This window comes from Cariama cristata, unplaced genomic scaffold, assembly GCF_000690535.1.
Source record: "Cariama cristata isolate BGI_N322 unplaced genomic scaffold, ASM69053v1 scaffold29846, whole genome shotgun sequence".
Classification (NCBI taxonomy): domain Eukaryota; kingdom Metazoa; phylum Chordata; class Aves; order Cariamiformes; family Cariamidae; genus Cariama; species Cariama cristata.
Window position 1 is genome coordinate 31637 of NW_009624329.1, and position 14372 is coordinate 46008.

General features: G+C 42.1%; 1 protein-coding gene across 1 annotated transcript in view; it reads right to left on the reverse strand.

The window, feature by feature from the left end:
• MAPK8IP3 (mitogen-activated protein kinase 8 interacting protein 3) overlaps nucleotides 1-11094 on the reverse strand; it is a 35997-nt gene extending 24903 nt beyond the window's left edge. Inside the window, exons 1-3 of the mRNA XM_009703139.1 lie at nucleotides 10863-11094; nucleotides 8034-8136; nucleotides 6108-6226 (exon numbers count right to left, since the gene is read on the reverse strand). Coding sequence (XP_009701441.1) covers nucleotides 6108-6226; nucleotides 8034-8136; nucleotides 10863-11094 — 454 coding nt within the window. The remainder of the gene's footprint in view (nucleotides 1-6107; nucleotides 6227-8033; nucleotides 8137-10862) is intronic.
• Between the last annotated feature and the right edge of the window lie 3278 nt (nucleotides 11095-14372).

The following is a 14372-nucleotide window of genomic DNA, read 5'->3' on the forward strand; positions in this document are numbered from 1 at the left end:
TCCCCAGTTTCTTTGGACTAAATCTTTTTCCTTCCCATTCTTGTGTTATCTATCCCTCTCTACAGCTGTTTTTGGGAGAGAAAGGAACTCTGCTGAAGAGGGTGAGCTACCACACCAGAGTTAAAAGCCATATAGCATCCCAACCATCCGTATCCTCACCACAGCTTCTACCTTATTTGTGTGTGACACAGTGACAGCCCAATGCTTTAACCAGCGAGAGGTCTGAAGGGCTAGTCTTGCAATAAAGAAATGGATGAAGCCTCCCAGAGCCACAGAATGCACACTATAAGATAACCTTACGCAGGCTGTAAAGGGAAAGCCCTGCTCATGGAAAAAAAAAAAACAAACCACTGCGGCGAGACTCTCTTCACCACTTTGTGGCATGGAGCAAAGTGAAGAGAGGTCTGGACAGAGCCCTAACAGAGCCCATCCTACACTGTCCACCTCCCGTAGCCAGGCAAATAGTGTGAAGCATCAAAGTGGATAATCAGCTACAAGAAACAGAAGAGAATCCCCAAACCACCGCTACTGACCAGCTGCGTCCTGCTTCTTGGAGAGGTGATACCACCATCACAAAAAAACAAACCAAGGTAATGCAAGACATATGGAGGGATGTTGAGCGAATGAAAGAAATTTAGAAAAAAATGCACATCAAAAAAACAAGAAAGAAAGAAAGAAAAAAAAAAAAAGAAAAAAGGCCTTCGCCTTACCAAAGAAATCATCCCGTACTATGAGAGCCATCCCATACGAGAAAGGGAACAGAAAGAGATGGGGACAAAGGGGAAGAAAGGAAGAGAAAAAAAGCAGCCATTAAGTACCAGTCTGTAAATAGCAAACAGAGCAGCTCATCAGCATGTGTACATCTGTGTGTGGTGCCAGTACGTGTGATGCTCAGCAGTAACTAATCTACACCTTGTTCTGCTGCAGCCTGGCCTAACGGGGATTTACACCTCAGATTTCAGGGCAAGCTCAAGATGAGCTCATCTGTTTCTTCCATCTTCATCATTTCCCCTGGACTACAAGTCTTTGGGTTTCCCATCCCCACAACAAAGGCAGTTCAACAGACATTATGAACAGGGTGAGGGAGGACAGGGGCAGAGGAAAAACAAAAGCGGGGGAAGGGTGGATATAAAAGCTCTCATCTGGCCTTTTTGCACAGGCCCAAATCCACCTCCGCACTGCGACAAACTTCAGCTCAACTTCAACGGGAGGTTTTCGGAGAAAGGACCACGAAAAAGTGGCTGTCAGTAAAACCAGTTTGAACTAAAAGAAAGGATGATGCCATCTCTTTCTTTTGTAACCTCACAGAGCCAGCACCAAGAGGTGCCAGGCACAGGAACGTGACAGAGCTCATCGCCACACAGCATTAGGCTATCGCATCTGCGCAAGTCACCTGCCTTTACTACAGGGACAATTTCATCCAATTTGCAGTGAAATCAAGAGAGATCCCCTTGACTTCATCTGAAATTGCATCACGGCCCAAGTGCATTTTATGGAAAGGTGCAAACCTTCTGACAGCAGAGCGTGGCCCTACGGCAGTGAGTCTCCCGCACCAAAACAAAAGACAGAGCTATCACAAACTCCTGCCAGAAAGGCAAAGCTTTCACAAAAGACAGAGGCTTTGCCACTCTAATCCATCAAGAAAGCGTCTTTAATGTCACTACAGCTATTTCAGAAGAGGGTCAGTATGCACCAACTACCCCACAGCCACCATCATGCAGACGGAGGGACTCCTCACAGTGAGGACAGCGGGAACCTAACTCAGCCCTGTGCCCACCCGAGCTCTGCTCCAAGCACAGCACCCATCCTGACAGGAAAAAAAAAAAAGAAAAAAAAAAGGCACTTTGAGCCCCAAGACCTTGAGTGACAGGCCAGTGTAACACAGTGGAGCAAACCTGCAGAAAGCCACACAAGAAACGCTTATAGAAAGGCAGCAGGCCTTGTGAGCAGAGAGCGGGGACCTCCTGTTGCCCAGGGACCCACCGGTGCAAGGCAACCAAGCGAGGTGAAGGTGGGAGAAGTCTGCAAAGCCAACTCTGTTTGGACAAGAGCAGGGGAGTATCACACGTGTATACCACGTCATTCGACCTCAACAAGGGAAAAAAGAAACGAGAAAGGAAACTGAGCAGAGGAGATACACACCTGAGAACTCCCCTACGGGCCATGTCCAGCGAAGCACAGAGAGACAAGGGAAAAAAGGAAGTGAAAAAAGGATCAATCAGTGACTGAAACCAACAAAATAAAAATTTTGTTCAAAAAAAATTAACAATGATTCAGCCATTTCAATGTCAAAAGGCATGAAATAGTAAGGACAGGACCTGCCATGACTGTAGATGGCATGACTCTACATACAGGACATAAAAAAAAATCAAGGGAAGGTAACTTGTGGTACAACTGCAACCACATGCCTCAGCTATCCCCAGTTTTCCAGACATGAATCTCAGGCAATCACATCTTCCTGGACTGGATACACCTTTATTTTCTCTTTATTTAGTCGTGTATCACTAAATGCAGAACAGCTAGTTTCCACTACCTTCTCATTTCCCCTCCCCTTGTGATTTTAGCAACTAGATCTTCTGACAATAAATGTGCTCTTCAGTGATATTTCAGCTTGCAAAAGACAATTAGTTGCATTTAAAAACTTTTTTCTTTTTTTCTTTTTTACAGTGCAGTGCTGGGACTCAGTTTGATAATTCCATTTCAACTTCTGTACAAAAGACATAAACTTACCACTAATACGGATGAATTTCTGTCTTCACCACAAAACCCCTGTTATTTGAAGGGAGGTTTTAGTCTCCAAAGCAAAGACTGGTGGGCATCCTAAAACTGAAAGGAAGGATCTGCCCCATAGCGCACAACCAAACTGCTCCTGCTCCTTCACATCCAGAAATTCTTGGGATGGGGAAAAGCAGGAAGGGGGAGATGGGAGAAGGGGAAGCCTACCCGGGATTGGGAGGTAAGAACCTGCGATTAACAAATGAATATGCAGGAAAACAGCCAGCTAGTGTTCCTAAGGCTGTAGTGAGAAAGAGTAGAATTTGGTCTCCAATTACCACTAGTAAACAATTGTTCTCATTTCACATTTTTCTCCAGAGTATTTCCTATACAAAGTCATGTATGTAAAGCAGTATTAGAGGCAGGGGGGGAAATCCACATGTTTTATTTATTATTTTTAATTCATAAATTCCAATGAAGAGTGCCAATTTTGTACCAAGAGATGTTGGCCACTTTGCAGCTGTCCAGAGGATGAGCAAGATTTTCCATTCAAGAAACAGACTTGCCTGCCAGCTACTGCTCAAGGGTGATTTCTGTAAGATCCTTCTATTTTAAAGTCCTCTTTAATGAAATTTCTCTTTCTTTAAGAAACTTGAGTCCAAAAGGAGAGAATATTCTTTGAAGACTAATTGCCAAGTTTTGAGAGAGACTAGAGGAAGTATTCAAATTTCACTTAGGTGGGGTAAACTTCATTAATTCCTTTAATTTGCAGAGAGAAGTGAACTCCAATTACGACCCAGAGAGAGAACTCTTTCAGCTTGCGGATCTTGTTTCTTACATCATGCCCATAAAGCACAATTTCCTCTGTGGTGCTTCAGACTCAAAGGTACAGCAGGAAGAGAGAACAATTTATCTAACAAAAAAGGTAAAATTTTGAATAAAGTTGACAGATTTGTCAGTACTAAGATCTAGGCTTTTGCTTCCACCTTTACCAGACTTTCTTAGTGCCATCTATTGCGCAAAGCCAAAAAAAAAAAAAAAAGTACAAATCTCATTTCTTGCTCAGAGACATGAACTCTAAGATCTCTCTCTGCTTTCCTCCCTTCGTACAATCCTGGCAATATGTGTGTTCATTTTAAAGAACACTTTTATGTGGACAGAGTCAGTAGCCAGAACTCAACAAAAGGATTCACTAGAATAACATTTCGCACAGGAAACTCACAGAAGTACCTGATTGCATCACAGCCCACCTCCCAGGTTTGAAAAAGAACCAGGAGAAGCCTTTCTCTTCTGCTAGCCTGCCGGGTGATCACCTGCAAGACTTTTCCTGCTTTGCTCAAACCTGAAAATTGTCCCACCACAGAAATGTACTCTTCATAAGCCACACTGTGGTCTTCGTAAGCCACGCTACATGGGCACTGTTCAACTAAGTCTCTGTACGTTTTTATTACAAGTGGTGACTGTCAGATAACAGATGTCTCACAATCCAAAATCAATCACCGGTCTTTGGGCAGCCTTATTACTGGAAGAGGTGAAGCACCTTTGACTTTAACTGAAACTGTGGTGATGAACCTTGCAAGGTTTCGGCAACTAAAATCTTTGGCCCTTTGAAAACAACAGTCTGCATTTCTCACTGATCACTGGGTCAGACTACAGGGTAATCCAAACAGGAAATGGATTCCCAGAAGACATGCTTCCAGAAGTGGGAAACAGGTTGTCCGAAACAGTTCATACACCAAGCAAGTAATTTTCCTGAATAGTAACTCTCAGAAGCTGACAAGCCCTGATGCCCCAGTCATTTTGGGGAGAGAAGGAAAGCAGCAGTTGACACACTGATTAGTGGAAGGTAGCCATATAAACAACCATACATTCTCCTAGGTAAGGAAGCACCTGAGGACCAAGATAAAATAGATGGGCGTGGGCAAGATTGTCAGTGTTTTTAATGCTTTGATTCTGCTAGGAAGAGAGTTCCCAAGAACGTTAGGGGCTGGCTAACCAAAATTCATTCCACAGCAGGCAGACGAAGCTTTAACCGTCACATGTAGTTCCTACTGTCATCTTCACTATAAGTAGGAGTCCCAGCCCTTCTGCAATGACTGCTAACATCCAGGTGATTCTCAAACCTGGAAATCTTGCTTTTACTTCTAAATTCTTAATTTTGTAAGTATCTGCACATGTTATCTCCAACTGCACGCAAAGAAAGCCTGTGCTTTTGTCTTGAATCTTCCGTACATTTTTTTCTTCCGGCAATCTTGAGTTGGAGGTGAAACAATAAATGTTTTAACACTTCAGGCAATGGTCATCAATCCATGCACGACAGCTCTCTTGCATGTTGCAGGGCTAGCACCATGTTTCTAGGAAAAAAACCAAACCTATCCATATCAAAAAGGTGTTGCAAGCGTTCTGATGATAGTTTGGATCTTGTTCTTACATTCCAGTCACACTATTGCCCAGAATAGTAATAATTTCACAAATATTTTGCCTTAGATAAAGCAAGAAGTATTGTATTAACCTCCTTTCCGATCTTCAGTCCATATCTTCACGGTTAAGTCTTCAGTGAATAGGGTAAAAATCTATCCACTCTGTAGGAACATACCCTTTTAGAGGGTCCTGATATAAGACTCATATTCGAAGCTGATACAAGTATCTTCCGAATTTAATTTCTGCAAAGGTGAGATGCTGCAGATCTGTGACATGATTGAGCTCATCCTGCTCTGGACATATACACAGAACCAAACTTACAAGATTATCCACAAGCAGCTCTTACATCAGTAATCACCAGAAAGGAAATGTACACTTTCAGATCAGAACGCTTGCTGCTAAATACATAAAAGGCATATTGTTGGAGTCCTCATGTCTCCTAAGGCTCCTTAAATCAAGTAGTAAAATGGAAAGTGAACTACACAGTTATAAACTTTGTCAGCTGCCCATGTTGTCTGAGTATTTAAAGACCACTCATATCGTCCTGATACAGGATAACAGTCAGCAGGACTTAAGAACATGCTTAAATTCTGTCATGAATTAAGGTCTAGATACTCAAGAGTCCCACATCGAAAAGCATGGCAAGGGCTCAGACTGATACCTGAGGCAAAGCTGCTTCTCTGACTGCTTCAAAGTCCTAGCCAGCAATACAGAATACAACCAGACTTCAGGTATTAGACAAAGACAACCCGAAGAAAAGTTCCCCAACAGTTTAAGTTATTTTCTAAGTAAGCATTACTGTACTGCAGGTACGTATTTCAGTCACATGATGTCTCAATTAGCATGCCTTTTATTTAAAAGCTAAACATATTTAAAAGCTAAAAAAAGAAAGATAATTTAAGTGCTTCTAAAAGCTTAATATAGTTGTCATTGTACCAGAGGAAATATAATGGTTCTAAACAAGTTTTTACCTAGTAGATCTGCTCCTTCATCAACATCTCCAATAACCTCGGACCCTGCTGTGGAAAGTTCATGATACAGAGAGTCCGTGTTGATGCCAAACGCTTTGTTCACAATCCCCTGCGTTGGGCTGTTGTTGGAAGAAATAAAAAAAATCAAGGACTCTTGTTACTTGGCAACATTTAAGCTAGAACATTTCTCTCTGAAATACTGAGCATCCCAGATCATTGCAATTAAAACCCTGAGAGCACATTCCACCTGTTCACCATGGGCTGATTCAGGGAACATATTGAGTAAAGAAAAAAGCATGGTTTACTCCCCATATTAAGGACAATCAGCTACCATGCACAACCTCAAAGCTCACCCAGCTGACTTCCTTTTAAATCATAATATTTAATGACTATTCAATATTTCATAGAAAAATTTCAACTCGCAGAAGCTCTCAGCTCTGACACCTCAGACTCAGCAAGGATTCCCACATTCCTATTAACTTAGGTAGCAACCTCGGACAGCAGTAAGATCAGATAAGGATTCAAATGCTGAACACAGCAATGGCCTTTTTTTCTTCACCAACTAGGAAGAGAAATCAGCCTGAAGGGTTAGTTTCTTCTTTGGGTGAGTCTATGCACTGAAATGCTTCTTCACATGTCAGCAAAACGTACTTCATTAAAGCTAAATCAAAGTTAATGTTTTCAAATCATATCATACATGAGCACATTTCCACCTCTTGGTGTCTTTGGTGCCACCAAGAATCTTCTTGCATTTCTTGACAGTCTCATGGCTCAAACAGAAAACACTTGTTACAGGACACAAGGGTGAGGGAACCTCTGGGATTGTCATTGCCTACTCTAAAAAATGGTCTTAATGTGAGTATGAATACTTTTAACCGCCCTGCCTTATGTGAAGGCCATCAGCCAGCATGAAGAGAGGCTGTGCAATTATTCCAGCAGTCTGACAGAAAGGTCAGTACCACTGGAGATTATCTCAAGTTGCGTGGTTTCATTCTTAGATAAATCAGTGTTTTGGAGGTTACAAACGAGGTGCGGTAGCAGCCTCTGATATTGCAGAGTGACAGCAGATTGCAGAGAAAAGGAAAAAAAAAAATAGTGGTTTTTTTCAATTACGGAAAAATTACAGCTACCCAGTCACCTGAGAGCACTGAGGAGTTACAAATGGGTGTTGTGACTGCACCAGAATTCATCAGTTCACGTGGTCTAACGGACAGCACAAGTCACAAGAAGCAACCAGCACTCAGCATCTGACCTGAAGACCTAATTCAGAGAACTCTGTGGAGGTCCTGAGTGCACTGATGGGTCAAAATTGTTCTGACCAGTCTCATGTGGGACTCGCACCCGCCCACTGGTCCAAGGGCTCCACGGGTTGCACCAGGACCTAATTCATCCCCTTTCCCTGTCTGGGGCTGCTGATGGAGCTCATTACTAGTGCTGTGCCCTCTCTGCTCAGAACCTCCAGGACTGGGATCGCTGGGGTTACTCCTTCGTGGAGCAGCCCTTCTCCTGTTCTTCAAACGTTTGAAAAAATTAAAACTGAAAAAAGCTTGAGGTTTTAAAACTGAATTCAGAACTGATCACTTATTACACAAATGCATCTTTCCCCTCTTCCTGATAGCTTAAGCCCATGTCCTCTTTGCCCCTCTTAAATCTTTTGTTGCGTCATTTCTCCATCCTTCCTGATCTAGCGAGGCAAACAAGCCCAGTTCTGGGCCAGTTGGACAGATCCTTCTGCAGATTAGCAGCAGACATTTGCCTTCTCTGGAGAACCCAAAGAAGGTCAGGACCCCTTATATTCACACTAGACAGAATACATGGACTTCCTCAAACAGCTGCATCTTCAACTCAGTGTGAGTCACAGCACCTATTCCTCAATCCTCATAAAACCAAGCGAAAGAGCACACAGTGAAAAGTCAAAATCAATACCTGTTACCAGTGCGTTCCAGGCGGGGGTCTTGACACATATCCAGCTCTGGAGTCGAGTCTATGATGTCCTGAACATCGGACCACTCATCACTGCTGCCCATTCCTAGGTAAGACAATACATATGATCTATAGGATCAGGACTTTCACAGGACGGCGTTCCTTGAAAGGACTTTTGCAGCTTTGAATATCGAGGTTTCAAAACTTCATGGTGTCATGTTCAGAGTCTTAAAATAGGAACAGAAAGTGGCTGATCATCTACAGTCACAAATGCACCAGTGCTGGGAAGGTGCCCTCATGATTCCAGAGCAGGAAGACCATAAGCATCCCCTCCCCACCACCACACCAGAGTGTTACCAAGGTCAGGTCATTGGCCTGAATCCTCATTAAAATATGATAACCAGAGATACTTCATCCATTAAAATAAATTCCAAATAAATTTTTTATCTGTCAGTAAAAACTCTTCAATCATCATGCAGCTTTAGCTGAGATCAAAGACAACACAGTGATTTTCTGTATAGCTTCACAGAGATTACTGTAGACATGAATTGGCACTATTTTGTTTTAATAGAAATAATTTTTCAATACAAATTCTCAAGTCTACAACTGGTTTAGATACTCATTACAGTGAAATTTCACTTTAAAACTGATACATGAAATCTACTCTGCTTTCTGTATATTCTACAGCCTGAAGCCAGTATTTAAAGAACAAGGAATTTCCTCCTCCTCTTGTCAAGTCACATTTATTGGATACCAAACTGTTCAAAAGCTCAGACTTCCACCTATTTTAAACAAGCAATATGAACACAGTGCCTGTTCACACGAGAAATTCTTGAAGGATTAAAGACCTAATTTGTAAACTACATTAGTCCCTCAGCGACATTAGATGTGAAATTGCTGACCTTTCCAAACAGCCTCAGTCGCCAAATATACAAAGCCCATGACAACTTCAGTGTTGATCTTATTCTTTTAGGCTGGCATTGTGCACCAGCTGGCAACAAATGCCATGTTTGAAGACAAAGTGTGATGTGTATCTGTTGCCAAAGTAGGCATCTATACACCAGTAGTTCTCAAACTCACAGAAACAGAGGCTTCCTTTTCATTATTTTTTCAAGCTGGGAAGCTTTTCTGCAAATACCTTTGAGTACCTTTTTTGGTAGTTCCGCTCTAAGGCATGTGCATCACTGACAGACATTTTAATGATAGATGCATAAAATATGTAATTAAAATTCAAGTATCTGTGTTTCTCCTCAGCATGGAGATCTGATTTTGCATTATGTGTAAGAAATAGCTCAAAGGTTCAATATGCAGAGCACATAGGAAAGATACAACTATCTGCCTTGAGCAGATTCCACAATATACTTCCACCAAGAAAAAAGCAGCTTTCACATATGTAATGACTTCGTAGCTGCACACATACAGAAGAGAGCAGACTTTGACCCAAGAAAGCTATTGATGGTAAACGAGCTTGTAAAGCAGTAAATGTAAAAATTCGGCTAAGTACTTATAGGGTGTTCAAACTACTGACATTTGTGCTTAATTCCTCTGATACCAATGCTTATACTGACTTGCCTCGGCCAGGATCACCGAACAGATCACAATTTAACAGTTGACTATGCAGATACCATACACTTTTATGGAGAACTACACCAGTTACTGGTAGATCGACATCTGTGACCTTGGGACCACCTCAGCTGCTAATATAAATACAGAATAGGACTCAGTCATGACAGTTCTCATTCAAATGCTACAACAAAAGATGTTACATCTTGGTTTATAGTCTTAATTTGTTAGGAACCAGCTTGTGAATGTTAGCAGGGGAATTTCCTCTGTATTACTTTAGGCAAAAAGATGATAATCTGGTTCAGATGCTAACCTCGGAGACCTATACTCATCCCTGTGCTCTTGCACATATTTTCCTTACAATCTTCAGCTAGTTTTACAGTCCTTTTGTACGTACGTTCATGACCTGTAAAACACACCACTTCTCATTTCTGAAGGCTGATGCAAGTCTAAATACAATACTGGCTGGGAGTTGCTCACACACTACATTGGCACAACTATATTAAGAAGCACAGAAAGGAGTTTTTGTCGTGTTATTACACCATTTTCGCTATTTAAACAGCCTAGCACTAAAGCCTTAGGTGATGGCTTTCCTGACAAGAAATCATTAATTCATATTACTAAAGGACTCTGGGAAATGGAGAAAAAACAACTGTAACTTCCAAAGATTTGGGGGGTTTCTTGTATGAGAAACAGACTAAAAGAAAACAGCTTATTTAGCTGAGAAAAACAGCTGGATAGAATTGCTATTTTTAAACACATCAGGGCATGGGATAAACACACAGAAGGGAAAATAATTATTTAACCTGATTGACAACTTTGGCATATGAACAACTGGATATAAAAGACTTACGAATAAATCCAGGGAGAAAACTAAATGGAAGCTTTTAACTTCATATTGATGAGGTCCAGAAACAGCTTTCGAAAAGTTCAGCTGGACTAAGATGAGACCTGACTGTTCATGAAAGACGTCCTACAATATGGATAAACCCAACTGCAGCGGACCGAACTCAATAACCTATTCCCATCCTCTATATTTGTGAAACTATTCATATCAGTGATGTTTTAAAAATTTGCTACCCAGAAAACTGCTAGCATCCAATTAGCCCTGTCTCTCTCGTGTATCTTTCTAAGTAAGGCTTCCTCAAATTCTATACTTATGAAGCTGATTACGCCTCAGTCTCCCAGCCTCTTCCTGTAACAAATGAACACAAGCATGGGGAAGTCAGTTACTTTAATGACCAAGTACTCAAGCTCCAGCTTCCATACCTATGCTGACATTCCTCATCTCCTGCGTGACCTGGACTTCCATGTTCCGGCTGTTCCGCTTTTCTCGTGCCCTCTTATTGCTCTTGGTCGTGCCATTGTATTCGGTGATGGGCTGGATGCTCTCGTTCAGGGGTGTGACGGCAGCAGAGGGCACAGATGACGTGGGAGTGTTGGACTTGGTTCCAGTGGTGCTCGGTGTGGCAGCTGCTGAGGACTGCCCAGATTCGGACATTTCATCTTGGGGACACTATGGCAATTCCAGGGTTGGGGAAGAACAAAAAGGGAAAAGCACAGCTATACATTTCAATTAATCTCCCGTTTGTTGGCGTATGGTTGGTTGCCTTAAAGCATTATGGAGAATGCGTCTTGCTCACTGTACCAGCTGCATGTCCAGCGCTTGCTGGTGACCCCAGGCACTGCAACCACAACGAAGCAGTAAGTTCTCATGCTGAACTCAGCAAGCAAATCCCACCTGTGGAAAGACTGATAGCCTTTCTCCTTTACTACTAAACATTGTTCTTCACAAGCCACATCAGTATGTGATCTCTTCATCATGTATCTCGGGAAAGGTGGTCTTGCCATAAGTGAAAAGCACCTGCAGCTCACACTGACTATAGTGGAAGCTGAAGGGCTTTGCCACTTGCGGTAAGCCAGGCCAGCGTTTCCCAAGACTTGAAGGCAACATGGATATTGCTTGGGAAGTATCTGAAGCAGCCTCTTAGAGGTCTTGGATGACATCATTACTGTAAGCCATCAACACAACCTGGATGAGAGAACAGCAAAGTGGTTTTGACACTAAACTGCAGAAGCAAAGCGGATACCAAGCTGGGATGGGCTGACTTTGCTAGCGCAGGAGACCTGTGTCCCCATACCACCTTACGCAGAAGCTAGCCAGGCAGGGGTCCAGCTCGACAACACAGTAGAAACAGGTGTGGTCTCCCCACTTCCAAATGACAGGACGACCAGACCCAAGAATTCAAAAATCAGAAGCTGACAAATTAACATAGGAGATGGATTCCCAGTGTGAAATGTGCACAAACGGCTCTCAGTTTTACAGACATTACAGCCCCATTTCTTGTAATACCACCTCTTGAAAAACATGGGAGGCTTTCAAGGCTCTGTCAGGATTTTACACTGTCACCCTTGGTTGTCAATTAGAGCAGCACTGCTTCACAGTCAGCCAATTAACATCTTGACCAATGCTGTGATCACTCCCAGACCCAAATGAGATCTCCCCATTCTTCACAGCAGCCCACTCTAATTACCGCCTGCAGGGAGATGACAAAATTAATGTTGAGAGTTTTATGTGATAATGAGTCGCAATTGGGCGCAGTGACACTCCGCATCTTCACATCCAGACCCAGTTTTAATCTTTACTATGTGCAAGTACTAGAAAGATCCTGATTCTGCTCAGAGGCTGCTCTGAGCCTCCCAACCTTGGAGCTGTGACGCTGTTTCATTTCACTGATTTGGAAGTCTCATTCTCTTGTTCTAATAATAACTTCACAACATGACAAAAAAAATTCAAAATGAGATGAGAGAGAAGATTGAAAAAAATGGTGACTTAACCCTTTGCAGCCTTTTTTTTTTTTTTCCAAACTGGAATCTTAAGATCTTCCTTTAATTAGACTGGCCTCTGTATGCTTATCTTAAAATATCCTGCTGTACACTGCACTGTGGAAGTCAAAGGTTTTACAATGCAGCTGTGCATTTATATTGGATATTAAGATTTTTTTTAAAACTGCTTTACCATTAAACATGATTCACCTTTTGTAGATAGTTTCTGCATTGTCAGTGCAAACAGCACCCACATTCCCACATGGACATTCAAATCATCTCCCTGCACATTTGCTGATTTTAGCATCAAGACTGAGATGGGGACTTTTCACTTCAGCTGCTACGTGTGAAAACCATGCTTCCCACCTCTACTTCAGATTCCTGTTTCAGGAGCTACTTTCCTAATACGTAAAGAAAAAAAAAAATCAAACCAGGTTTTTGAGAACAAATATGGTCCAGTAAGCCTTGTACTACTTCAACTGCAGTTTGCCTGCTGTGCTTTCTAATGTACAAAGGGACAGAGTATCAAGTGTAAAGTGCAGCCATAAAATCTCTCTCCCCAAACAAAACTTCTGTTGGATGAAAGGATTCAGAGATGTTCTTGTACCCACTGGAATCTATAAGCATAACCAAAGTCCATGAGCATCTTAGCACTGTAAAAGAGACACCCAGGTGGGTCCACATGTCATTCCTTGTTCTTAGGAACTAGATGTCATTCAGAAACCCTGTATCATCAGTGTCCATAGGGCAGTATTTGCATCAGAGATACCCTGTAACTTCCTATTTATCGACATAATCTGCCCCTCACCCAGAACAAACCAGCGAGTAATTACCCTGGTCTTTCACTTACTCTTTGGTTATACAGCTGAGTTTTATGTTTACCTAGAAAAAGTACTTTATCAACCTACCAGCTTGCATTGGAGAAATTCCTCCCAAATGTAAATACTACTAAGGTGCTCCTCTTCACAGTCCAGAAGCTCTATTAATCTTTGCTGGTATCTTCCTTCTATTGTCCTGAGTGCTCCGTTAACGCCAAACACTCCACTAAGCGTACAGCTCTCCTCTACAGTGTAGGAGGCATTCTCCATAACCCATAGCTCACCCAAAGAATACTCTCCACAACCACCACTTACCTACAGCCATACCTGTCAACCTCCTAAACATCAAATGTGTAGTAGTGACCTCCAAAATGCATTGCAAAGGCCCAACATTCATAGCAGTCATATGTCACCATGAGAAGCCACAATTGTATGGTTATAACACTGAAAGCATAGTACATAAAAACAAAAATGTTAAGGACTTTCATCTCCAAAACATTGTATAAAATAAATGTACAACTGAATGTAAAAATAAAATAAGATAATGACAGCAACTAAAACAGAGAATAGTAATAATAATTATACAAGGACACTTAAAACGTAACTATAGTATGGCCCCATGAAGAAGGAAAACTAGTCAGAAGAGTCAGGATATACCTACTGGGAAGGTGAGTCATGTGTGTGCAGTTGACATCAGCGAAATATCAGAGCTGCTGAAGACGAGGTGAGGAGTGCAGGAGCAGTACTGCTGAGATTTCAGTCACGCAAAATATTTAAGAAATAGCATTCCAGTCAGAGAGTGTGCAAGAAGCTTGCAGGAGGAAAATCTCCATTTCAAATTGCAAATCGAGTCAGTCAGTCAATCGCGCCCTTTAATTATTCATAGGTTTACTCCATACTCTTAGGAAATCTTCTGCAACACGCTACCCCATCACGCCCTTTAATTATTCATAGGTTTGCTCCATACTCAGGAAATCTTCTGCAACACGCTACCCCATCCAAGTCTTCCACAGCCCAAGCTCTCTAATTCCACCCTAACGGTTAGCAGCCTTAAATCCAGCATCCTACTTCTTTGCTTCCCTAACGAGCACCAACACAAATCCCAGCACTACCTGTCAAATACATTTGGAGTAGC